We start from the raw sequence: 25,602 nt of genomic DNA on the forward strand, positions 1-25,602 counted from the left end.
TTTCAGTATTTTTTGTTCAAAATTATAACTTTGAGAAATGGTTTAGGAAACACACACACAGAATCTGTTTGATCTCTAGTAACCTATGGGCAGAGAACAAGGCCTATCTTGACAGATTAGTTAAATTCTTCACCTTTCCACAAATAATCGATTACTTTAAAATGGCTAAAAGAACTGATGTTTTCGTGCTCTAAGTTTGTGAGGAATGCAATGCAAGAGCCCTCCAAGCAAATGTCTGTCCTCTAGCTTTCTCTGTTCTGCTCCCAGTAGGTTCTGTACTTTGAAGTGCAGCAGTAATAGTAAGGAAAAGATCTAACAACATTTATCTTTTCAAATATTCATCCCTCTCTTAAAAAAACAAGAAACCCTCAAACCTTTAAAGCTCTCTATGGATATGCTGAACGTGTACTGTGTGATTCCTTTCATTGTTAGCAATTTTGAACAAAGATTCTATAAAATTGGATTCTCAAAGTAAAACTCAGGAAAGAGTTATAAGTGGATTAAAAGATGTAATAACTGATCCTGTAAATAATGAGGCTGACCATTTTCCACAGTATGCGTAATTCTGCAATGAATCACTTGTTAATTTTAATGAGTAACCGTTTGTAGTAGCCAAAAATTCCAGAACACTCAAATGAACATTGGCAGCTTAACAATTAAGGTTATGAAGACTTTGATAATGGGTATGCTGCTTAACTTTTTAAACTCTAAATTCCACACATCATGCAGACTCAAAGATGCACACTATTAAATTTTGTGCATAATATAATTCCATAGGACCTGTAGGTGCCATAGGGTTTTTATGCAAGAGTGGGTTAAAATTGGAAAGGCTATAGATTCTGAAGTCTCCTTACATAGATTTGTTTTAAGTTTTTTCAAACAACAAAACTGAAGTTTGAAATATCTTCCTGGTAGTTTAACTAAATACACTTTAAACATAGAATGTCTTGCAATCTGCCTATAACTAACTGGAAATCCTGAGTTTCTTTATCAAGTTCACTAGAGGAGGTGTACTTTTAAAATGTCTGTCCTCTCTGAGTTAGTTTTAGCACGGTTAATTGATATTTTACAGACAAGCCTGTATTAGTAACTTGGTCTTGTAGCCATTTTAAAATGTTGTTAAAGTACAAATAAATTAATGTTATAAGAATACAAATGCAATAGGATTCTACTGGTGGCATCCTGATCAGGAAAAGGATGTTGAATGCACAATGTGCTGGGAAGTCAGAGGCAGCTAAGTATAATAAAACAATAAGAAAGGGTGATTTCAACTACTTGTATATAAACTGGTCAAATGTCAGCGTGGGAAAAGGTTCAGAGAAGCAATTTCCACACACCTTAAAATGGTTGCTTCTTGGAACAATTATTCTTAACTTAGTTCTAAAGAACTTATGAATTGATTAAAAAAGTAATTATAGCTGAGCAACTAACTCATAAGTGACCATAATATAATTAGCTCAACATCCTTGGGGGAGAAATCATACGAAAAACTGGCACTGTGACATTAAACTTTAAAAAGGAGGTTTTAAAAATAAGAAGAAGCTAGTCAAAAAGACCCTATGTTAAAGGTGAGTGAATTTAAATCCTTTGGCTCAGCATGCAGTTTATTTAAGCACACTGTAATAGTCACACCTCTACACAAAAAGGAATCAGGAAGGGAAAGGAGAAAAAAGAGTTGTTTAATGGCAAGGTTCAAGAGGCTGTTTGAGTGAAGCAGGTAACCTTCAGAAAATGAAATTTCAATTCTAATAAAGGAAATGGAAAGGACCAAACTGTGTCAAGTAAAATATAACATGAAAAGAAAAGGAGTACTTGTGGCACCTTAGAGACTAACCAATTTATTTGAGCATAAGCTTTCGTGAGCTACAGCTCACTTCATCGGATGCATACTGTGGAAACTGCAGAAGACATTATATACACAGAGACCATGAAACAATACCTCCTCCCACCCCACTATCCTGCTGGTAATAGCTTATCTAAAGTGATCACTCTCCTTACAATGTGTATGATAATCAAGTTGGGCCATTTCCAGCACAAATCCAGGTATTGTTTCATGGTCTCTGTGTATATAATGTCTTCTGCAGTTTCCACAGTATGCATCCGATGAAGTGAGCTGTAGCTCACGAAAGCTTATGCTCAAATAAATTGGTTAGTCTCTAAAGTGCCACAAGTACTCCTTTTCTTTTTGCGAATACAGACTAACATGGCTGTTACTCTGAAATATAACATGAAAGTTAATTGTTGAAGGGGTTTTGAAGAATAAATAGCCAAAGACATAAAATAAATGACAGGAAATATTTTAAGTATATCAGGAAAGCTGAGAGAGAGTCAGTTGGTTCATTGGTCTACCAGGGCATAAAAAAAGATACAGACATACCAGAGAAGCTGAGTGATCTTATCTTTATCTGCCTTCAGCACAGGAAGTGATGAAGAGATTCTGCCTTTGGACCTACACTTCTCAGGTAATAAAGTTGAGCTGTTAGAGTTCAAAGTGTCAGAATAGGAAATGCTAGAACAAATTTGATTTAAAATTAAGAGCAAAAAATCACTAGGATTTACTTGATGGTATATGTGCAAGAGTTCTGAAGGAATTTAAGAATAAGGCAGTTGAGCTTCTAGCAAAAATATCCAATCTGTCATTGAAATTGGCTACTCTTCAATAAGACTAGAGTGTGAAATGTTGAACCTGTCTTTGGAAGAAAAAAAATGCTAACACTGATGCTAGGAATTGCAGTCTTGTGAGCTTTACTTCAGATTTAGGATAAAGGTTTAAAAATAGAACTAAAAGCAACTAGGTGAATATGACATGTTGGGGACAAACCTGCAAAGCTTCTGTAACTTACTTGGAATGTCAAAAAGCCTGTGACAAAGTACCTCACAAAATGCTCTTAAAGTAGCAAAGTAGTCAAGGAATGAGAGCTAAAGTGCTGTCCTCTGACTAGAGATTGGCTAAGAGAGACAAAGTGAAGAACAGGAGTAAATAGTCAAATTTTCAACTATGCTAGATTGCTCAGAAGGGGAAAGGTCAGAGGTAAATATGGGGATCATCTATATAAAGTGCATATATACAGAGAGAGAGAGACGAGATGAAATCAGAGGATAGATCCCTGTGGGGATTCACCCATGAAAGCTTATGCTCCAAGACGTCTGTTAGTCTATAAGGTGCCACAGGACTCTTTACCGCTTTTAATAGATAGGAAGATGAGGAGCCCCTAAAGGTGATGCTGAAAAAACAATTAGAAAGACAGAATAACAATCAAGAGAACAGAGATTCATGTAAGTGTAGAACGTAAATGGTGAGTGCTCAGTTGTGCGAAAGACAACAGAAAGATCAAGAATAATTAGAGAGATGCTCTTTGACTTAGCTGGGAGGAGGTAATATTGTTTTATTATGTAGCATACTATCTAGAGGTCTCAGTTAGGGATCAGGGCTCTGCTGTCCCTAGGTGGTGTACAGACATTAAGGCTAGATCTGTGCTGTGGACTTTTACTGGCACTGCTGTATTGGTCAGTGGTATGAAGAGTTGTAATCCCTGACTGTCAGAGTTGTGCAACAGAAGTCCCTAGTGTAGATGCAGCTATACCAGCAAAAGTGCAGCTTTGTTGGTATATCTTGTTTCATGTGTGGAGGGTGGTTTTACCACACTGATAAACTGCAGCTTTGCTGATGTAGCTGTGCCCACCGTAGGAGCACTTCGCCAGTATAGTAGGTCAGTATTCCTTTAATAGTAAAGTTCTCCTAGTGAAGACATGGCCTTAGGCATGAGATTCTAATTGTGAGAGGAAGTAGAATAGTTTAGGCCAGGTCTACGGCACAAAGTTTTGCTGGCATAGCTGCATTGGCTAGGAGCGAGCGTGGGAGAAAAGAAATTACACCGCCTAGCTGACATGGCTATGCCAGTAAAACCTCCAGGGTAGATGTGACTGTGGTGACAGAGTTCTTCTTTGGCTTAGCCAGCAACCTCAGGGAGGTGGTGTTACTGTGCAGGCAGACAAACTTATTTTGCTGGCTTATGCTGCATCTACACTTGGGCTCTGCTGGCATCATTATATTGGCCAAAGCTCTGTAATGTAGACAAGCCCTTAGAAAGGAAGAGAGTGTGCTTAAAGCCAAGAGGTATGGTGCAGTCCCAATGCCTTACTGCTTAGGATAATAAATAACACTGACCTGTAAGTTTTGTAACTGAGTTTAGATTCATGGACATGTACTCAATGTTTGACATTAAGTATCTCCTGCTCTCCCCACTCTTCTCAAAGCTAGTTCTGGAAAATCCAAAGAGGAATTTAAGGGTTTCATTTTTTATTTTTTTATTTTTTTTTTTTTGAGAGAGAGAGCTCTAGCGAATAAAATATTCTCACCATGCATTCATAATTGTTTGAGTGCTGTTCTAGTTCACTCAGGGCTTGGGGATTGAACAGAAAATGCAATACAGTGGTGCCAAAGTCCCCCCTGCGCTGTTCTGCCGGTAGTCTGCCTTTGTTAGCTGATGCTGCAGGGTGCAAGTTAAGGCATTCAACTGTTGCAGTCTGTGCTGGCACCATGAGATACAAAATAAATTAAAAAAAAAAAAAGGCTGGCAAAAACGTGGCGGATGGGAATGTGTACAGATCTAGACCAATTGTACTTAGTGGCCAGGTCAGCTATTTCATAAAATATATTATTTTTTTGTGAGCTCAGAAATGAGGCCCAGTTGACGTGTAGCTTGTAAGGGGAATCTTGAAAGTAAAATTTACCCTGTAGTTGCTCAGAATGCTTAGCTTTTTCTCTTGATTAGTCATGTTAACTTTTACAATAATATTTAGTTCTTCATGTTTTCAGAGCTTTAGGAATATTAGGTATGAGTAGAAGTAATTAAAGGATAGATCATGAATGTCTGGATAATGGACAAAGCATGTCTAGTAGAATGAGTGCAATCTTCTGTTCAGTTGCAGATGGAACTACACTATTTTTGCCACCTGGGTTCTTAATTTTTAATAAGTGCTAAATTCATACCTGACATAAACAGATGCAACTCTGATGTAACCCTGCATCTGCCTTGCAGAGTTAAGGGTTATTACACTGTTCTTAGCTTGCTTTCTGATGTTTCAGTATTCTTAGAACGTATATATCTTTTGAACTGTACCATGTGCTACAATAGCCAAGTGTATTGGGTAAGTTGGAGTGACTGCTCCAACTCTAGATATATTAGCTTATATTGGTCTGACCATTTTTATTTGGATACTTCTGAAATGGGTGAACTGCCTGTTCAAGAAAGACCTAACGCGTAGCTTTTGTTATTAGATGTTTAAAGGTAGTGACCCTTTATTTTAAAGGTAAATGAGGTTTTAATTTGTAATGGTTTTAAAATTATAGTACTGCCAGGGCTGGTAGAATTAAGATTAAAACCAGATTTCCATTTAAATTTATTTAGGTTTATATCCTATAGCATGGGGTCTAATCTGGTTGGAATTTGGGATTTGTTATTTTATACACTGACAAGTTTTCTGGCTGGTATCTTGGTTCTAAGTGTTAATCTTCTTAAAACAACTCGTTCTTTCCTTTTCCCCCTAAACACTCAAATTCAAATATTGATCTGTGAATTCTCAATTTTTTTTTCTCTTTTTTTAAACTAAGGCTAGGGGGTTGAAGTGATGGGATGCAATGGTTATTATTTATGTTTAGACTTCCGTTACTTGAAGTATTTGCAGTCATGTTTAGCAAACTGTAAAGGGGTGACTGCAGAGAAGGGAGAAATGCAGAACAGTAGAGAAGAAACTGTTGCCTGAGTGAATATGTAGTCAGGTTTTCATAAACCACTCAATTTGCCACATAGGCAATTAACATTTTAGTCTTCCTTTCCGTTAAGTTAAAGGGAAGCTGTCAAGATTGGTGCCTAAAATTAGTCTGATAATTTCTGTTTAGGTTTGTAAGGATCAACGTTGTTGCGCATGTGTGCACTATTCTTACATAGTTCATATTCTGACTACACAGTACTGCTTTTTTTAAAGGACTTCTTATATGCTATCGATACTCTACTTGCTCAAAATAATCTGATGGGCAGAGTGAAAGGATAACATGATGTACGTGCTTGTCACTTGACATGATGTACGTGCTACTGAGCAACTGGAGGGGAAATCTGCTAATAGTACCACAACTCCTGTAGGACCCATATTGCCTGGTGGGGAGAATGGTCAGAGCAGTAACACACAGCTCCTTGCAGCATATCTCTTCTGATCTAGGTGCTGTCTTTCCTATAGACGTGTGGGGTTGGAAGCCTTCATCTCCCCCGGTTCCTCTTTGATTCTTGGTGCAGTCATCTTGAGGGGTATTTTCCAGGAAACTTTTTGGTGTGAAATTTGTAGAATTTTCTGTCTTCTGCCCACTACCAGCTGCAGGGGAGGCTCCAGCCTTGTCTTAACTATATTTCATTATTATATATTTAAAAAATTATTTAGCAGTTTAGAAAGTGGCATATTCTCTTTGATTGGGCTAACATAATGTTAGTGTTGTTATGTTGTGATCAAAGAAGAAATAAGTGATTTGAACAAGCCTTTGACAGAATCTCCAGATTAATAGGAAACTAAGTGGTCATGGTTGTGTGTGAGTGTGTGTATGTATGTATGTATGGGATGTAAACCATTATGCTTTGGGTCACAGCCTACCATTAACTAACAAGAGTAGTAACTGTGTACTACATGTTTTCTTGCACCTTCCTATAAAGTATCTGAGATAGGCTTCTGTCAGAGACAGGATACTGAACTAAATGGGTCACTGGTCTGATCCAGTATGGAAATTCCTCTGGAATCACTTGAGATGATGGCCATCCCCAGTACAAGGCTCAATGTCAGTTGTAATTAAACTTAACGAAAGTAAGAGTGTGTTCATGACGACAAGCGCTCGTTTTTTTACAAACCTTTAGACCCACATTTTTTAAGGTATTTAGGTGTTGTGCTCAGTGTGGCAAGGCCTAAATAGACCGCTTTCAAAAATGACTTAGGAGCTCAAGTACCACTGACTTTCGGTGAGACCTAGGCTGCCAAGTCAAGTTAGGCAATGCCTAAATACTTTTTAAAATCTGGACCTTAGACTGAGTTGAACAAAATAATTGTAGTCTTTCTTAATTATATTTTGAGCAAAGGTTAATCTGACATGTCAATTAAGGTAAGAAATTCTAAATTTTTATCTTACAGGTGAAGTCCTGAAAATATTAAATAAGTTTTACAAGCGGAAGGAAATGCAGAGACTGGGAGGAGAAAATGGGCTGGATGGTAAGAAAAATGGAATTTGTGGCACCAACTATATTTTAAAATGAAGTTATGACCTGGATGTTTTTTCTTGTGTTTTTTCCTTTCTAGTAGAATAACTCACACACATCGTACATCAAACAAATGTGTCCTCTTGGGTTTTGCCTTATTTTTTAGCTGCTTTTAGCAAAACTGTTACAGGCAAACCCTATTGTCTGAGCAGCTTGCTTTTCTTTTGTAATCTGAATGTTTGTGTACAAAAGATCTGAATAAGATATATTGTGAAAAATATATTATTTCTAGTTAAGTAACTTGATTTAAATTGACATTTTGCTTGTTCTATTAGGTATTTCAAAGTGAAACTTTGTATGTAACAGTGAAATTTTTTCCCCTCCTTCCACAGCTCGTCTTTTTCACCAAGCATTTATAAGCTTTAGAAAGTACGTTATGGAGTCCAGTTTCCTGAGTGCTGATGTACACATTATTCTAAATGATATATGTTGTGGTGCAGGCAAGTATATAGAACATCTTTTCAAATAAAACTTAGTTCGTTAATAGTTTTACTTCCTACTCTGGCTTGTATAAGGATAAAGAAAACTGAGTCTGAATCTATGAGGTGCTCAATGCCCTTGAAGCCCACTGAAGAGGGAATGGAAGGAGTGGAGGTGTACTTCACTTTGTGGGATCTGGCCCGTTAGCACTTATTGCTCTCCAGACCACCATGAAGCTGCATATCCTGAAGTACATCCCTTCCACAAAAGTATCTATTCCTTGCAAGTTACAAATCTTAAAGAAAAAGACTTGATGGCCATGTTTACTTTTTCCATTCCATATATTTTTCTGTTACGGCTTTACAACTTCTATGATCTTTAAGGGGCTGTTGGAGAATATTCTGATGGATTACTGGTTTTAATATCGCTTACTTTCTCTTGATTTTTTTGTAGACGCTGGAGAGTATACTTTTGATCCTTTGCTTTGTTTCTTTGGTGTGTTTTGTTGTTGTCGTCAGTACTGACACTGCCATTCATGTTCTGGTAATTCCATTCTGTAACATAATTAATAATGTCTGTGCCTATGAAGAGGAGATGCTAGCTGATGGCTATAGAAGCAGCACGGGAGTGCACACAGCTCTACTTTAGAATATGTTCTACAAAAACAGTAGTGTTTTATTTTTAAATGGCAGTTCTAAAGTGTTAAATGTGACAAAAGTTCTCTATACTTGAAATATAGTTTAACCTACTGTACTTTAAATTATGGACCCAACATATTTGTTAGCATCCTTTTAAAATTTTCATGAGCTTCTAAAATAGTATACAGTGGCACATAAAATATTTGTCAAAGCAAGTTGAGGAATGAGCTTCACCCCCTAACAAACCTATACATGAAAGTTTCAAACTCATCTTAATTTTAATACAAAATACTCAGTGATGGGAGTCATACCATACTAATTGAAGAGCATCAAAAATAAATTAAAATTTTTATTTGGTTTAGCCTAAACAAATCATCCTAAAAATCTGCCTATTTTGGAAATCTTCTGTAACAAGTTTCAGTAAGATGCTGTGAAATAGCCAAAGTCACTGTACTGAAGTTAGATTTTGTTTTCTTGTGGTTTTTTTTTTTTTTTTTTAATACTAGATTGTATTGCATTATAGGCTTAATGAGTCCATATTATACTTTTTTCAAAAAACCCATCTCATGAACCCATATTCGTTAGAAGTAGCAAACTTTGTTAAAAGTGTTTGTCTTCCAGGTCACGTTGATGATCTCTTCCCGTTTTTTCTGAGACATGCTAAGCAGATCTTTCCTATGCTGGACTGTATAGATGATCTGCGCAAGATCAGTGACTTAAGATTGCCACCCAACTGGTTAGTGTTTTTAAGTGTCAGACTTCCATATTATTGCTGTCAGTGACAGCAGTTTTCATGCTAAAGACTATACTAATTTCATTGTCTGGAAGATGTTGTTATAGCTAGTTATCAGAATTGATACTGTGCGTACCTGGCTACTAGTATCAATACAAATTGGAAATAATGTATAGCTAAGAGTAACAGGTTTTGATTAGTCCAGTACGGTTTAGTAGTTAACGCTTTGTTATGTAATATCTAAACCTAAGATGGAGCTCAGGCTCATGTCTGTGGTTGTCCAATCTTTGGTGGGTAATGATTTCAGAAAAACGTGCAGAACCTTGAAATCAAGGGTCATAAGGACATAGAATCATAGAAGTACAAGGCCCAAAGGGACCTTGAAAACTCCAGTGCAGCCTCCTGCACTGTGGCAGGATCAAATAAGCCTAGACTGTCCCTGACAGGTATTTGTTGAACCTTTTCTTAGAAACTTCCAATGATAGGGATTCCACAACCTTCCTTGGAAGACTATTCCTGAGTTTAACTATCGTTTATAGTTAGAAAATTTTTACTAATACCTAACCTAAATCTCCTTGCTGCAGCTTAAACACATTACTTCTTGTCCTGTCTTCAGTAGCTGTGGAGAACAATTGATCACCATGCTCTTTATAGCAGCCCTGAACATATTTGAAAACTGTTCCCCCCCGTGCCCGGTTTTTTAAATGTTTCCTCATATATCCAGTTTTCCAAACCTTTTTATTATATTTTTTTTGCTCTCTTCTTGACTCTCCCCAACTTGTCCACATCTTTGCTAAAGTGTGGTGCCCAGAATTGGGCAGCAGCGCCGAGTAGAGTGGAACAGTTACTTCCTGTGTCTTACATACAACACTCCCGTTAATACACCGTGGAATGATATTCGCCTTTTTCGCAGCAGCACTGTGTTTTTTACTTTTAATCAATTTGTGATTTGCTATAACTCCCAGATCCTTTTCAGCCGTATTACCACCTAGCCCAGGGGTTCTCAAACTGGGGGTCAGGACCCCTCAGCGGGTTGCGAGATTATTACTTGGGGGGTGGCGAGCTGTCAACATCCACCCCAAACCCCGCTTTGCCTCCAGCATTTATAATGGTGTTAAATATATATAAAAAAGTGTTTTTAGTTTATAAGGGGGGTTGCACTTAGAGGCTTGCTATGTGAAAGGGGTCACCAGTAAAAAAGTTTGAGAGCCACTGACCTAGCCAGTCATTCCCTATTTTGTAGTTGTGCATTTGATTTTCCTTCCTAAGTGAAGTACTTTGCCCTTAGAATCATAGAATCATAGAATATCAGGGTTGGAAGGGACCCCTGAAGGTCATCTAGTCCAACCCCCTGCTCAAAGCAGGACCAATTCCCAGTTAAATCATCCCAGCCAGGGCTTTGTCAAGCCTGACCTTAAAAACTTCCAAGGAAGGAGATTCCACCACCTCCCTAGGCAACGCATTCCAGTGTTTCACCACCCTCTTAGTGAAAAAGTTTTTCCTAATATCCAATCTAAACCTCCCCCACTGCAACTTGAGGCCATTACTCCTCGTTCTGTCATCTGCTACCATTGAGAACAGTCTAGAGCCATCCTCTTTGGAACCCCCTTTCAGGTAGTTGAAAGCAGCTATCAAATCCCCCCTCATTCTTCTCTTCTGCAGGCTAAACAATCCCAGCTCCCTCAGCCTCTCCTCATAAGTCATGTGTTCTAGACCCCTAATCATTTTTGTTGCCCTTCGCTGGACTCTCTCCAATTTATCCACATCCTTCTTGTAGTGTGGGGCCCAAAACTGGACACAGTACTCCAGATGAGGCCTCACCAATGTCGAATAGAGGGGGACGATCACGTCCCTCGATCTGCTCGCTATGCCCCTACTTATACATCCCAAAATGCCATTGGCCTTCTTGGCAACAAGGGCACACTGCTGACTCATATCCAGCTTCTCGTCCACTGTCACCCCTAGGTCCTTTTCTGCAGAACTGCTGCCTAGCCATTCGGTCCCTAGTCTGTAGCGGTGCATTGGATTCTTCCGTCCTAAGTGCAGGACCCTGCACTTATCCTTATTGAACCTCATCAGATTTCTTTTGGCCCAATCCTCCAATTTGTCCAGGTCCTTCTGTATCCTATCCCTCCCCTCCAGCGTATCTACCACTACTCCCAGTTTAGTATCGTCCGCAAATTTGCTGAGAGTGCAATCCACACCATCCTCCAGATCATTTATGAAGATATTGAACAAAACCGGCCCCAGGACCGACCCCTGGGGCACTCCACTTGACACCGGCTGCCAACTAGACATGGAGCCATTGATCACTACCCGTTGAGCCTTGTCTTTATTGAATTTCCTCTTGTTGAATTCAGACCAGTTCTCTAATTAGTCAAGTTTGTTTTGAATTCTAATCCCATTCTCCAAAGTGCTTGCAACCCCTTCAAGCTTGGTGTCATTTGCAAGTTTTATAAGCACACTCTCTGCTCCATTATCCAGGTGATTAATGAAATGACACATTTGCTGGAGAGTCAGGTATTGGCTTGTTTTTCTAAGAATAACCAGTTTTGCAGATGCTTTGGACCTGGGCTTTATGACATAAAAGTTCAATCGTGGCTATCAGATCACTTTTACAATCCTCTTGTGCCAGGAGGCAGACTTATTTGATGTGATGTCTGTTGCTATCAGTGTTCTTTGCCAAAGAATTACAATTAAAATGAGAGGGCTTCAGTTATGAGATTGCTGTTCCATTATCCGACATTCTTTCTTTCTCCTCCCCTGTTAAACAATTTTAGCTTGTTGATAGAAACTACCTCTACACAAAGCTGTCTTTTACTCATATTCTATTCAATAGACAGTAAGTCAAAACTCTAAAAAGTAAATAAAAAGAATGCAGTAGTAAGACAATAATAGTAAGAATATTATTTGTTGACAACGGTATTCACATATTTGACTTTAAACTTTGTGAAATGGTCAAGAGGTCGACTAATATTTGGGGATTATATTGAAACCTCTTTGTACTTGATTGAGTTTAAGAACTATCTCCTCCCAGTCTTTTGTTTTATTAAATGACAATTTAAAATAAACGGGCAAATAGCACAAATTCACTTGGGATTTCACCCAAATCTGTATCTGGATGATAGATTATAATTATTTTTGTCTTTGTTTTGTGTTTTAGGTATCCAGAAGCCAGGGCTATTCAAAGGAAGATAGTCTTTCATGCTGGCCCTACAAATAGTGGAAAAACTCATCATGCTATCCAAAGATACTTGGCAGCAAAATCAGGAATATACTGTGGTCCATTAAAACTGCTGGCCCATGAGATCTTCCAAAAGAGTAATGATGCTGTCAGTATGTTACTTAAGCAATTTCTCTTCAACTTTACATGCATTCATGTCATTATACAAAATATTTTCTTTTAATAAATGTAAGTTTTTAGGGTAGTCTTTGAAATAATCTCTGCTAAAATGTAGTCTTGAATTATGATACTGTCAGTGTGCATTAATACTAGTGATGCACAGAAAGAGAAGAAATGGTGTCCAAAGAACTTCATGCATGTAGCAGTCTGTTGCCCTTCAGTCACTGGTTCACCCCTGTGCTTACATTGGCTTTTGCTAGCTTTCTTGTAGGACTGTCTGGGGAGTGGAGATGACTGCCTCTGTTCCCCTTGACCTTGCATTAAGGCAGCTGTCCATGGACTGTGACCTTGGGAAAACAAGGGCAGTGTTAGGTTGGGATGATCACCAATTGACATATCAGAAAAAAACACTTAATTCAGGTTACGTTAAATAAAATAATTTTTTTCATTTGCAAATTACAGAAATAGAAACATGAAAGAAAAGTTGATTTTTATATAAATCACTTTCTTGGGTCACTATGTAAAGAGGTGTTAGATTTAATTGGAGAGGTATTTTTAAACCATGAAAACCAAAAGTAGTAGCAAGTTCATTTCTTGCCTTCCAGCTGCCACATTATGTCCATCTCCCTGCTAAAAGCCCTCCAGATTGGTGGACCAGTCCCAGGAGCTTGTTGCGTGTATTTTCAAGGAAGTACTTGTGTCAAGGGACACCATGTCTATAGAATTTCCTTTCTTTTTGTTGTGGAGTTTTATCCATCTCAGAACGTCAATAGGGGAGGGCATTGTTCTCTAGTCAATACATAATATAGAATTATTTATTCCTGTTGTACAACAACTTGCTAAGCTAGTTTCATTTCTATTCAAAGTAGCTACCCTGGCGTATACTAACTTCTCTCTTCCTGTTTTAATGTTTATATTAGTACAAGTGGGCATTGAATAAAATGTTTTACCCACTTGCAGCAAATGCTTTGATTTAAAGGGCATTGCTATTGTGTTGCTTTAGGTAGCTTGAATAAGATTTCATTAGCCCCATTGATTGCCTTCAAAATCTGTGTAGGTCTTTTTCTCTAGTCTGTTTCCAGCTGCATAGAAGTTGCAGAGAGGCAAATAGAAATGGTATTACAAAGTATTAATTTAAAAGACTAAGTATTAAAATCACCAATATTTATATAGTAATTACATATAAATCTGTAGTAGTGATCTGTCAGTAAAACATGCTGAGTTTTGGTTAATTCTTTAACAATAGTGATTTTGTAATTCTCACCATTTTAATTTCTAATATATTTTACATTAATACGAAATTCTAATCCCTAGGACCAAACATCTGCCTTTGAATAAGTAATCTGAAACCATATATTGTGTGTGTATGTATGTAGGAATGCATGCATGTGCACCCCTTGTTAGTGGAGTTGTCATGAAAAATTTCCTTAATCTATTGAGGATTCTTTGTGCTCAGCATATTGTATGTTGTTGCTAATATGATTAAAGCATATACTTCCTGGGGCTGGAGAAATACAAAATTAAAGCATAATGATACTACATTGTAGGAACTGGGGAATGGGTTCAGGGGAAGAGCTTCTGATTACAGAAATTAGTAGTCTCTAAATGTTGCCTTCCACATATTAGAATGTAATTGAACATAGAACAAAATATTTACTTTACTCCATTGTCTATCTTCTGTAAATTACTTTTGGCAGGGATATCTCAAGGATAAATCTATCCCTACTCTAAAAGAAATCAAACCAGAGATGGTAATCCACTAGATCACAAGGATGGGTCGGAGGGAGAAAGATAACTTATTTTATTTAGATTTTGTTTTAGAGGAAACTATACCAAAAGGCACTTAATCAAAGTGACCAAAACTTTGGATGACTTTTAAAAACACAGAACCATAGGAACTGCAACAAAATTGAGCCGAAAGACACGTTACACCGCTCCCTTGTCCTACCACATCTCATTTAATCAATAGACAATGATCGATACAATTTGAAACCACCCATCAGAGAGAAATTGTATCCTCAACTTCCTTCCCTCCATGTCTAGAAGGTCAACAAAATTGGGCTCTATCTGACCACATATGTAGGAATGTAGTATACTTGGGTTTTTTTCTGTGACATACCAGCGAACAATTCAGATATGAACAGGTCTGTCACCCCTGCCAGACAACCTTTGTTAACTTATAAAGCCTTGCAAAAGTAGCTCCCACCTGGGCCGCTCGCAGTTGTCCAGCATGCAAACCACACTGCATGTCACCGTGTAAGTGCAACCAGCCAGCCACACTTGGGTTACGCTCTGGCTTTCACCAGCCTTGGTTATACGCATGGTGACCCCAACATGCCTCCAATCCCAGATTTCCCCCCAGAAATGTGTCCAGTACTGCTCAGCCCTCTCCTGGACAGTACAAAGTATTTTAAATCTGTTATTCTTTAAAAGGAACAATGTGCCATCTTATTATCTCAAATAGTATTCAGACACTTTAAATTAAACACACTGGATTAGATAACAGTAAAACAAGTTTATTAACTACAAAACGATTTTAAGTGAGTACAAGTAATGAGGCATAAAAGTCAGAAATGGTTACAGGAAAAATATAGGTAAGATATTTACCAAACTTCACTTCAATCTGATATAGTTTAAGTTTCTCACCGCGTGGTTTCAGCAGTGTTACTGACCAAACCCTGTAGATCAGGATCCCACCCCAGAGTCCAACGAATGCTTTCTTTATTGTGTGAGGTGCTGTGAATGCAATGGGCAGGGAGAGAGGGGGTGGTGCGTTAGGGCATTTGTCCCTTATTTTTACGGTTTCAGTCCCTCTCTTGAAAAACGTTTCCAGCTGGGCATGAGGAGACAAAGAATCTATGTGAAAGGATGTTCCCTGTTGGATTTTTCTCACCTGTTTGAGCTTTCTTTGTTTCCCTTCCTGCTTTGACTCTGTTTACTGCTTCAATGTAAATTAAGCATAGCATGCATTCCTTTGTCTAGGACAGATCTGTGGCCCAGACTGAGGTTTTCAAATGCTACCTTACAAGATATGCCCTTTGCAAAGATTATTACATTAGTTTGTAGGGTGTAAATACAGGGGTATATTCTGTTCCAATTTCCAATTTTTTTTCCCCTTTGGGAAATATTCTAATTCTGTTTTTAAGAGAGTAATTTAACTTCAACTTTCTTAATTCTTTTAGAGTGTGCCATGTGACTTGGTAACAGGAGAAGAGCGTGTTCTTGTTGATCCAGAAGGCAGACAAGCAAACCATGTTGCTTGCACTATTGAGATGTGCAGTGTTACTACGCCTTGTATGTATACATGGTTATTTTCTTCATATACATGCAGTTTTTTATATGCAATGATGCCTACACCCCTGTGTTGAAATTATTAATAATATTTGAAATTATTAATATGGAAAACTATGAAACACTAATTTACCATAAATTCCTTTATTAAATCCAAAGGCCAAACTTATACAATTGCTCTAAACATGCTTATTAGTTAGGCTTTTTAGCCAATTTACTACATCCAAAAAGTAACAAAACGTTTATAAGAATTTGATCAAGATACTTACAAACAGGCTGTTAAATCCAGGGGTGCTTTGACCAAAATACATCAGTTCCAGTGTGGTCAGGCAGGTATTAGCAATGAACCCTTTAAGAGTTTACCTTTTATATCCTTTAATAAGTAAGTGATGTCATTGCCAATTATTGACTTCAGGTAAAAAGCAATTTGAGACAATTCACCCTTATTTCCAGTCTTAATCCAGATAAGATTTACAGCCTCCTTACTTCTCAAGGCCTTTCCTCCCCTCCTTGCTGTCCAACAATTTTCCCATTGCACCTGAGTTCACACAGTCTTTAAACACTGGTTTGTGGGTTGGCGAAGGGTCGTGTTGGCTCATTTAAAGACAGTTTGTCTGTGTTTTATTTAAAACCACCTGCAGTCACCCCTGTTGGTCAGAGGCATTCTTTTTAGAAATGTCCTGTTATCTCATTAGTTATTCTTTAAACAGACATCTTCCCTACTTTATTCCTTCTGGCCTTACCGCTTATTATTTTCAAGGCCTTCCTTCTACTTGCTAGGCAGGGTGTTTCTTTACAGTACACACACATTTTCTTAACCAAACATAAGCTAACTCTAATTCTTTAATTTCATATTTATCTTACACCCTGTAAGAGGTTAAACTTAAGCAATTCATTCTAGTCTTGCAAGTGCTGTATGTATTCTTATTTTTAATTTAGCAATTTCTGACCTCTGCTAAGCGCTGTCATCTGAGAGTTATTAAATCTGGATACTCTCGGAGCAATCTTGGAATGCAGAAGAGATTGAATTTGAATAATTCTTGTAGGAAATAACTTCAGTTATTTTGTATTGTGCTTCTTGGAAATGTTCCTTCATATGTAGTCGTGCCATCTAGGTGCTGCTCTTCACCTAGTATCTTAATTTTCTTGTTTTTAAGATGAAGTGGCTGTCATTGATGAAATTCAGATGATCAAAGATCCGGCTAGAGGATGGGCCTGGACCAGAGCACTTTTAGGTATACCCATCAATGTTGAAACTGAGCCATTTTACATTTAATAACCAAGTGTGTTAAACTTACCACTAATTATGTTGAATGCATTTGTTATTTGTTTACCTGCTTGATTAGTAGAGAAGCCTCATTTTATCATATAACCTACTTATTATACTTTTGTAGGTTGAAACATTGTAATTATAGGTAATCCAGCAGAATTTTAATTTAAAATTTAGTGTTAAATGTGTGCTAACTTGGCAAATAATACACATTTCTATACTCTTTTTAATTTTAGACTTGGCTGATTATTCCCCCCCCCCCCCCCAAAAAAAAAAAAAAAAAGTGGGTTTAATTATAAACCAAATTTCTTGCAGGCAAGTGTTTTCAATTTTATATTTTTTTCAGTTGGAACGTTTAAATTTTTTTTTGTCTTCAAAAACTGGAAATCTCAGTTTTTGGGGTTTTTCTCTCCCCTTTCTTTCACCACTGAATTTAGCAAAATGATTAAAAAAACAAAACATTCCTCTTCCTTCTCCCCCCTCCCCAATTTAGAGTTAGAGTGTAAAAAGGAAACTGTAACTTTTCCATATTTGAGGAAATTTTGAGAAGTTAGAGTAGAAGAGTTAGTTTCATTTTTCTTTTTACAAGTGAAGCAGTCAAACCTTAGATATGTGTTCCCACGTTGGGCAAATACGAAGATGATGGCAAGGCACCAAGAGGGTGTAAGCAGAATATTAACTTTTAAGATAGTTATCAGATGGATGATTTGACATTATATAATAGTTGGTAAGGTCAAGAATTGCTCCATTGAAACTTAGCAGTGTATATAGTGGTGGTTTAGGCAAAGGCACAAGCAAAAGCTACAGTGACTATAAATATGTAGGAAGGAAAAATCAACAAGGAAAGAAATCCCATCCTTTATTGACATCTTCAGTAGGCAGGATTTTTTTTTTTTTTTTTTGTTGTAACCACCTCTGTCAGCTCTCAGTGTTGCTGGTTTGTGTGAACATGTATATTTTAACACTTTATCTCACTGCATTTTTTTTCAGGACTCAGTGCAGAAGAAGTTCACATTTGTGGAGAAGCTGCTGCTATTGACTTGGTGACAGAGCTCTTGTATTCTACAGGAGAGGAAGTGGAGGTAGATCTTATACTGTCTCCTTTTTTCTCCCCTGTCCAGTGGCTATAAAGTTGTTTACACTTTACTATCTAAATATTGCAGGTGTCTACTATATCCCTCATTTGAGAAAATACTGATCAAATCTACAGGAGTCAGAGCTTGTGTTTGACATGTTGGCTATGTAAGCCTACTGAATCAAAAGGGGGTTTCTTAAAGATGTTGCAAAATCAACCTTTTTTAGCAAAAATATTATTGCCCTTACCAAGAGAACAATGGATCTTAAAATTTCTACTGACTTATCCAGAGGGAGTGCTAGATCTATGCTGAGGCCTCCTTTACATGTCCATTTTTCCTAGAGGTCATGATGCCCACCTTTTTGCTCAGGTCACTTTATTATTAGTTAGTTCTTAAAAAATCTAAAATCAGTGGAAGAGTTTTTAAAATGCTAAAAGGGTTAACATATGCCAAGGAAAAAAGCTATACAAAGAAAAACAGATAACTCGGGTTAGCTACCGACTATTATGTGCTCATCTGCAAGGGACATTTTACAAATGTAGGTCCTGATTCTGAAAGCATTCTGCCTGCAGGACTCCCATATTGGAGAGCACAGTGTTTTCTCCCTAGTATTAATATAGTTTTACTTACATTGTATATGTCTGCAGTGGAATCGAATTTAGAAATAGAAGTGGTTCCTTTTCTGTCTCCTGAAAAGGTCAGTTTGGAAATGCTCGTAAGAATGTTCATTATTGTTTGGAAGGCAGAAGGGGATGACACATTTTCTCCTAGTACTTCTCTCGTTGGGATTGTGAGGCACAGTATAATCTTAAAGCTTTGATTGACTTGTCATATGAAGTTAAATTTTCATAGTAATTATAAATTTTGCAAAGGATTTTTGTGTTTTGCCTTGACAAAACTGCTGTTTAATCCTAGGTCAGAAACTACAAGAGGCTTACCCCTATTACCGTGCTGGATTATGCACTAGAATCTTTAGATAACCTCCGTCCTGGTGACTGCATTGTCTGTTTCAATAAGAACGATATTTATTCTGTGAGTCGGCAGATTGAAGCCCGAGGATTAGAATGTGCTGTCATATATGGCAGTCTCCCACCTGGTAAGATACTAGCTTTATCTCTCTTTTAAAGAGAAGGCTCTGTTTATTGCTGCTACCATATGAAAAGTATTTAATCAAGAGACTTTACATTTTTCAAGTTCTGTATCTAGATATTGAATTAAGACAACACTGAGCAAATTTTCTTTGTCTTGTATTGTAATGTTGGAGTTAAAGATTTATCAGCTGTGTAATCTTACTTTTGTTCCTCCAACAGTAACTTTTATTTTATTTTGATTTATTTAAAATGACACCCATCCATCTTTCTGGGAACACTTGCAAAAATTAACATTCCTGTTTCTTCAACTGTTATGCTTTTGTTCAGTGACATGTAAGAGCACGCAATCTTTTTTGTATAACAACTTTTGGTGGGTAAAGTCTGTTAAAGAAAATGTACTTACGATTGATTCTGTTCTAGGGACAAAGCTTACCCAGGCAAAGAAATTCAATGACCCTGATGATCCATGTAAAATTCTAGTTGCTACAGATGCCATTGGAATGGGGCTTAATTTGTAAGTACTCTGAAAAGGCTAAGGCTTATTTTTCAGTGAGACAAGTGTGCTGGTTTTCCTCAGTCTTTCACAGTTTGCTTAACGTGGATAAAAACCCTTTATGTACAGTACCCAGTATGTGTGTGTATATGTGTCCTCACTGGAATTAAGTGGTGGCTGACCTGACTGGGAAGAGCTATACTTTCTAGCTACTGAAAATGATCGCAACAGTTAAACTGCTCATTTAGACTGCATCCTTTGTGGCACTGAGCATCTTCAATTCAGTGGCATTTGAGAGTGCTCAGCTCCACACAGGATTAGGTTCTTGTTCTCTGATGAGAAATCTTAGTGGTCTTAGTCAGGTCCCAGATGTTGCCATATCTTTTTGTGACGTGGTCACCATTGGACTCTGCTGAGATTGCAAAGGACTGAATCAGTGGATATCTAATTACTCTGGGTATTCCTTCTTAAACAGGACTGATAAGTCTAAAGAAAGGCCTTCTGTTTCCAGTGTCTTCAGTCTGGCAACTTTGAACAGTAAATCCATATTAAAATAACATCTATAGTCTGAAGACCTACCTGCTTTGTGAAGAGAAGGGACCTTGATAGGAAAAAGGAGCTCCTTCCTCTGCAGCAGTTAGCTCTATGGAAATAACTTGCATGACTGAAGAGAGAGAATGCAGTGTAGTTGTAGCTGTGTCAGCACCAGGGTATTAGAGACACAAGATGGGTGAAGTGGACCAACTCTTTCACCCCCAGAAGCTGGTCCAATAAAAGATATTACCTCACCTACTTTTTCTCTCTAAGAGAAAGTAGTCCATGATTTTTTGTCTGTCTTTGTTTAAATGTTTCAGGAGTATAAAGAGAATCATTTTTAATTCTCTAATAAAGCCAAGTATCAATGAAAAGGGAGAGAAGGAAATGGATGCAATTACAACGTCTCAGGCTCTACAGATTTCAGGCAGAGCTGGAAGATTTAGCTCTGTGTTCAAGGAAGGGGAAGTCACTGCAATGTATCGTGATGACCTCGTACTGCTGAAAGAAATTTTGAATAGGTCTGTGCCTCCTATAGAGGTAAGAGTTTTAAATGTTCTGATCTCACCAAAGTGTGCTGGAGCTGCCTTGGTATTTTGTGATCCAGTATTCTTCACTGTACACTGTTGAATCTGAGTAAGAAAATTGAATTGTAGAGTGCCGTCATTCTGAATGTGTGGGGCATTTGCAGGTTTTGTAAAACTCGTGAAGTCTCTCACTCACGTATTGCAGCTGCTCTTCTAGACTTTCTCTTCTTGAGCTTTGTTTTCATTTTGGTTCGTAAAAGTTCAGGATGTTTGTTCATTGTGGTGGATTCCATGGGGTAAAGTGATTTCTTGACAGGTTTCAGAGTAACAGCCGTGTTAGTCTGTATTGGCAAAAAGAAAAGGAGTATTTGTGGCACCTTAGAGACTAACCAATTTATTTGAGCATAAGCTTTCGTGAGCTACAGCTCACTTCATCGGATGCATACTGTGGAAACTGCAGAAAACGGTGATTTCTTGCATGTTATTCTGCTGGATTTTGCTTTTTAGATACGGTTATTTTCAAAGGTTTTCTTTGTTAAAAATCAATGTTCATTAGTTCTTTTTCTTTAGACAGCTGGCCTGCATCCTACTGCTGAGCAGATAGAAATGTTTGCATACCATCTCCCTGATGCTACTCTATCAAATCTAATGGTAAGAATGATTAAATCTATAGAAACATGAGCTTTCATTTTTAAAATCACATAAATGTTACCTTATAATTACTACTTTACTGCAATGCAATGTAATTAAAAAGCCAAGATGCTGCTTTGTGGGCTTTTTATTAAGCAATTAGACATTTTGGGTTACCAGTATAGTGACAACTGATGCACTCAGAATGCTCATTGTAACCTTTTGTGTCACTAATGACCTGGAAGTCTCCAGGTAATCTTGTTTTGTTTTTAAGAGCATTTGTTGCTGCAGCCACTGCTGTTCACTTGTTTTGGTATTTTGAAAGTATATTTTTTGGTCTGAAGTTGGAGACATGCACTCAGATATTGAAGCAAAAATAATAGTTTTGGAAACTGCTTCTTGTGAAATTGTTCAAAACTAAGCTAGTCATCTAGAATTTTGCTTTTTTTATGTCACTTTTTAGATTTTTCTTCTTCTGATCTTGTGTACTGTCTGAGGCAGTGTCTTCACTAAAGTTTGGACATCTGGATTCTATAGCGGCCACTCAATCCCATCATTACTTGCTTTTTTGGATTTGTTCCATCTTACTAGTGAATTCACTGTAGTGCTCATAGAAGTTTATTTAGGAATAAACTTTTAATCCTGTGTTTTAAAACAACCGAACAAAAAAAGGACCATGGAGATTTAATCTTCTAAACAGATTACCAGAATTTTACAACCGTTCACACAGATTTCCTTTAAGTGTTTAAGCTTCTGCTTTCTAAAACCTCAAAGCTAGTATCCAAGTATACAAATAATCTTTTAACTAACTATTTTTTTCCTTTCAAAGTCTAATTAAATGCCTTATTTAAAATTTTGCTGTATGATACATATCCAGCCAAGCACACAGATCTGTGATTAAATGTATCTTTACTGATAATGTCCATACCGGTAAGAACTAATGCTGTGGACACTTATATTCAAGATTAGACTTTTTGTTTGTTTGTTTCAAGCACAAGTGGGGAGGACTAGCTGTTTGTCTTTATACTCTTCGATCTCAGCTACTGCACCATTTTAGTTTATCTGTTTTCTCACTACTTTTTCCTGTAATCTCAAAAATCCTAAAGCCAACTTTATAATAATTTAATGGTTGAATTATCTACTAAAATAAAAAGAAATCTACCTTGTGTTATGCTGGTGACACAAATTTACAACAGTTTAATGTAGAAATAACTGACTTTATGAGATCATACTATGTGGCTTATTATGTATGCTCCTATCCTATTATATTATATATTTAAGAAGAAGTTGTTTTACTTTTTTGTCACATACCCTCTGTACTGCTACGGAATCTGCATTACAGATGTAATTTTTAAAGGAAATCATGTAGGGAGAGAACAAACACAACCTATACAAAAATTATTTGTTTTTTAGCATGTCAGTATGAAAGTTGGCAACCATCATTTGTGATAATCTTAACCTGAACTTCAACTATTAACAGCATTTTAACTTTTTCTGAACAGGATATCTTTGTGAGCCTCTCACAAGTGGATGGGCTCTATTTTGTCTGCAATGTTGATGACTTTAAATTTCTAGCAGATATGATTCAGCACATTCCGCTAAATTTAAGGGTAAGGTATGTGTTCTGCACAGCACCCATCAACAAAAAACAGCCTTTTGTCTGCACCTCTTTGCTAAAGGTAAGTTCTTCAAATGTACAGTATTTATAATTGACTAGATCAGTCTTAAGCAAATATGTGTGCAGTTTCCAAATTGGCAGTTTCCAAGTGCATTTTAAAAAGCTCACGTGGAAGTAGAAATACAAACTAGCTGTTGAATTTGTAAAGAATACAACCTCTATTAACTGTTCAGATAAAGTTTTGCAAATGCATTATCTTTTCACATTTGAAACCCAGCTTCCACTTTAGGATGTAAATTAAAAAAAAAAAGAGTTGTCTAAACTTTCCCTTTATTCACATCCCCAAATCCCATAACTTGCCCCGTGGGAATTTCTTAACTAGCAGAGGTCAGGAATGATGTACATATTCAGAGTTATGTGGCATTAAGCTTTGCACAGCACCTTCTAGCAGTAGCTTGCCTACAACCAGCTGGTGCCATTATTAGTTACTCATTTTTCTCAGCATCCATCTGTGAATAAAATAGAAGTAAACATAAACATTTTTGCTGCATATCAGTGCAATGAGAAGTCTCTTATTTGTGTGAAAATATAGATCTGTATTTTACAAAATGGCTAGTGATTTTACTTTTCTCAAATTCTGAGTGCCTCATTTAAGCTACTAAAAAGGGCCAGATCTTCAGAAAATGCTTAGCTCTGCCCCTCTGAAAATCAGACTCCTGCCCAATGTCTGAAATTGGGCACCTAAAATCACTAATCACTTTTGAAAATTTAGGCCATAACTTTTGTGATTGAATTGTCTGCTAGCAAAACGGCTAAGATTCCCAAGTGTCAGTGGTTAATTTCTATTTAAAAAAACAACAAAAATCTTTTTTTTTTTTTTTTTTAATTTAAAGCTGACAATAGTGTCCTTGTTACATCAGGGAATGGGTATCCAACATCACTTCCTCAACCTAGAAAAAATAATCTGAAATCAGAGAAGCATCGTTAGGATTCAACAAAATGAGCTGGCTGCTGATAGATCAAAGACAATGGGCAAAGCCCAGCTGACCATGCTAGGGAGGAGATCATCAAGCCATAAAAATCTGCTCTCATTTTCTGGATAGCCCCATACTACTTAGTTGTGTGAATGGCCCTTAACAAATTGTTTTAATGAGGCACAGGAGGGGAGAGATGGCTCTTGGGTTGAATAGTTATGTAAAAAATGTGTGGAAGTTGAAGAAAATTCTGAGCTGCATAAAGTAAAACGTTTGAAATATGTGCATACAAACTTTAGATCACTTATTAAAATACAATAGTTGTGAAACCATCACACTTAGTTGTTCTGATACTTCTTTCCTTAGTCTCTAATAACAGATGCTTGTTCTTAACTCAATGAATAGACTGAGATCACAAAAGCAGTATTACCTGGCTAGTCAGACTTCATTCGATATGGTACTCTGTCATAGACAGAATGTTAGTTCTTCGAGGAATTGCACCTGTCCATTCCACTTCGGGTGTGTGCACACCCAGTGCACTAGTGTCAGAGATTTTTCCCTCAGCGCTACCTGTCAGGGCAGCTTATGTGCCCTTTTCTTCCTCATGCTCCTGTGCGATGATATAAAGGGCAGAGCTGCCCCAGCCCCCGTAAGTTCCTTCTTCCATCTGTGATGGCTGTCGGAGCATGCTGCCTTGTTACTGCAAGTGTTTCCTCTTTCTAAATGTTTTCGATTGTATATAGCTAGTACTTGTTATTCTTAGTGTAGTGTTCTAGTGGTAGTTCTCTTTTTTTCCTTTTACTAGCATGCTTAGTTTATGCTTCAGTTCCCACTGGTTCTGCATACAGATATCTGGTGCTGGGGCAGGTCTTGGTCCCCGGGCTTCAAACCTTGCCATGAATGCAAAAAGCCGAGGCTGGTCAGTGACCTGCACTTCCATGTGCCTAAAGTGCTTCAGAGAAGCTCACATCAGTGGCAGGTGTCAAATCTTTAGGGACTTTAAGCCCAGAACTAAAACAGACGGGGAGGTCAGACTAAAGCATCTTGTGGAGGCAGCCTTCTCCCCACCCTTGGAAACTTCCCACTTGAAGTGAGCTCTGAGCATCTTTACTTTGGTTGGGAGTGCTCCTCCTATCATGACAGAGTGTCGATGCTGATCTACTTCTCTGATACTAAAGAAGAAACACTGCCAAATGTCACTGAGGAGATCCCTGGCACTGATGTTCAGCAGTCAAGCTGTGAAGCAAGATAGAGCATGCTCAGTGCCGAGGTGCTGTCCGGTGCATATGGAGGCTCAGGCATGGTCGTTGACTCGGCACTGGTACCGGTGAAATTGAGATCAACATCTAGGGAAGCACCATCCTGTGGTGCCATTCTCTTTGGCTCAGCAGCAGCAAAAGACTCTCCTGATGCTATCAGCACCTGAGGCATATGCTGCGGCATGCAATCTGCTAAGTCCGTCAGTGCTGGCTTTGCTGGAGGTTCAATTGACACTTCCCCCAGTACTGGCAGTCACCAAGGAGCACTTGCCCGCCTCTAGAGTTTAGCACCTGATACCACAGGCACCTCTTGACGCTCTGGTACCACCTCGTATGGTGCTGTTAAAGGGTAAACAGGCTATGATTTCTCTGGTGCCATCCTTTTCAGTCTCCGGGCACTGCTCCCTGGC

At 37.8% G+C, this 25,602-nt stretch overlaps 1 protein-coding gene across 3 annotated transcripts in view; it reads left to right on the forward strand.

The window, feature by feature from the left end:
* SUPV3L1 (Suv3 like RNA helicase) overlaps positions 1-25,602 on the forward strand; it is a 37,005-nt gene that overhangs the window by 6,298 nt on the left and 5,105 nt on the right. The window contains exons 2-13 of one of the 3 annotated variants that reach the window (XM_077821855.1): positions 7,171-7,248; positions 7,628-7,735; positions 8,975-9,089; positions 12,250-12,418; positions 15,612-15,723; positions 16,878-16,955; positions 17,981-18,072; positions 18,982-19,162; positions 19,578-19,671; positions 20,505-20,724; positions 21,282-21,362; positions 22,844-23,020. In XM_077821855.1, the coding sequence (XP_077677981.1) occupies positions 7,171-7,248; positions 7,628-7,735; positions 8,975-9,089; positions 12,250-12,418; positions 15,612-15,723; positions 16,878-16,955; positions 17,981-18,072; positions 18,982-19,162; positions 19,578-19,671; positions 20,505-20,724; positions 21,282-21,362; positions 22,844-23,020 (1,505 nt within the window). Of the gene's footprint in view, positions 1-7,170; positions 7,249-7,627; positions 7,736-8,974; positions 9,090-12,249; positions 12,419-15,611; positions 15,724-16,877; positions 16,956-17,980; positions 18,073-18,981; positions 19,163-19,577; positions 19,672-20,504; positions 20,725-21,281; positions 21,363-22,843; positions 23,021-25,602 lie in introns of those variants that run through there. The other 2 variants (XM_077821856.1, XM_077821857.1) reach the window with 2 other exon arrangements.

The sequence above is a fragment of the Eretmochelys imbricata genome, chromosome 7, assembly GCF_965152235.1.
Source record: "Eretmochelys imbricata isolate rEreImb1 chromosome 7, rEreImb1.hap1, whole genome shotgun sequence".
Classification (NCBI taxonomy): Eukaryota; Metazoa; Chordata; order Testudines; family Cheloniidae; genus Eretmochelys; species Eretmochelys imbricata.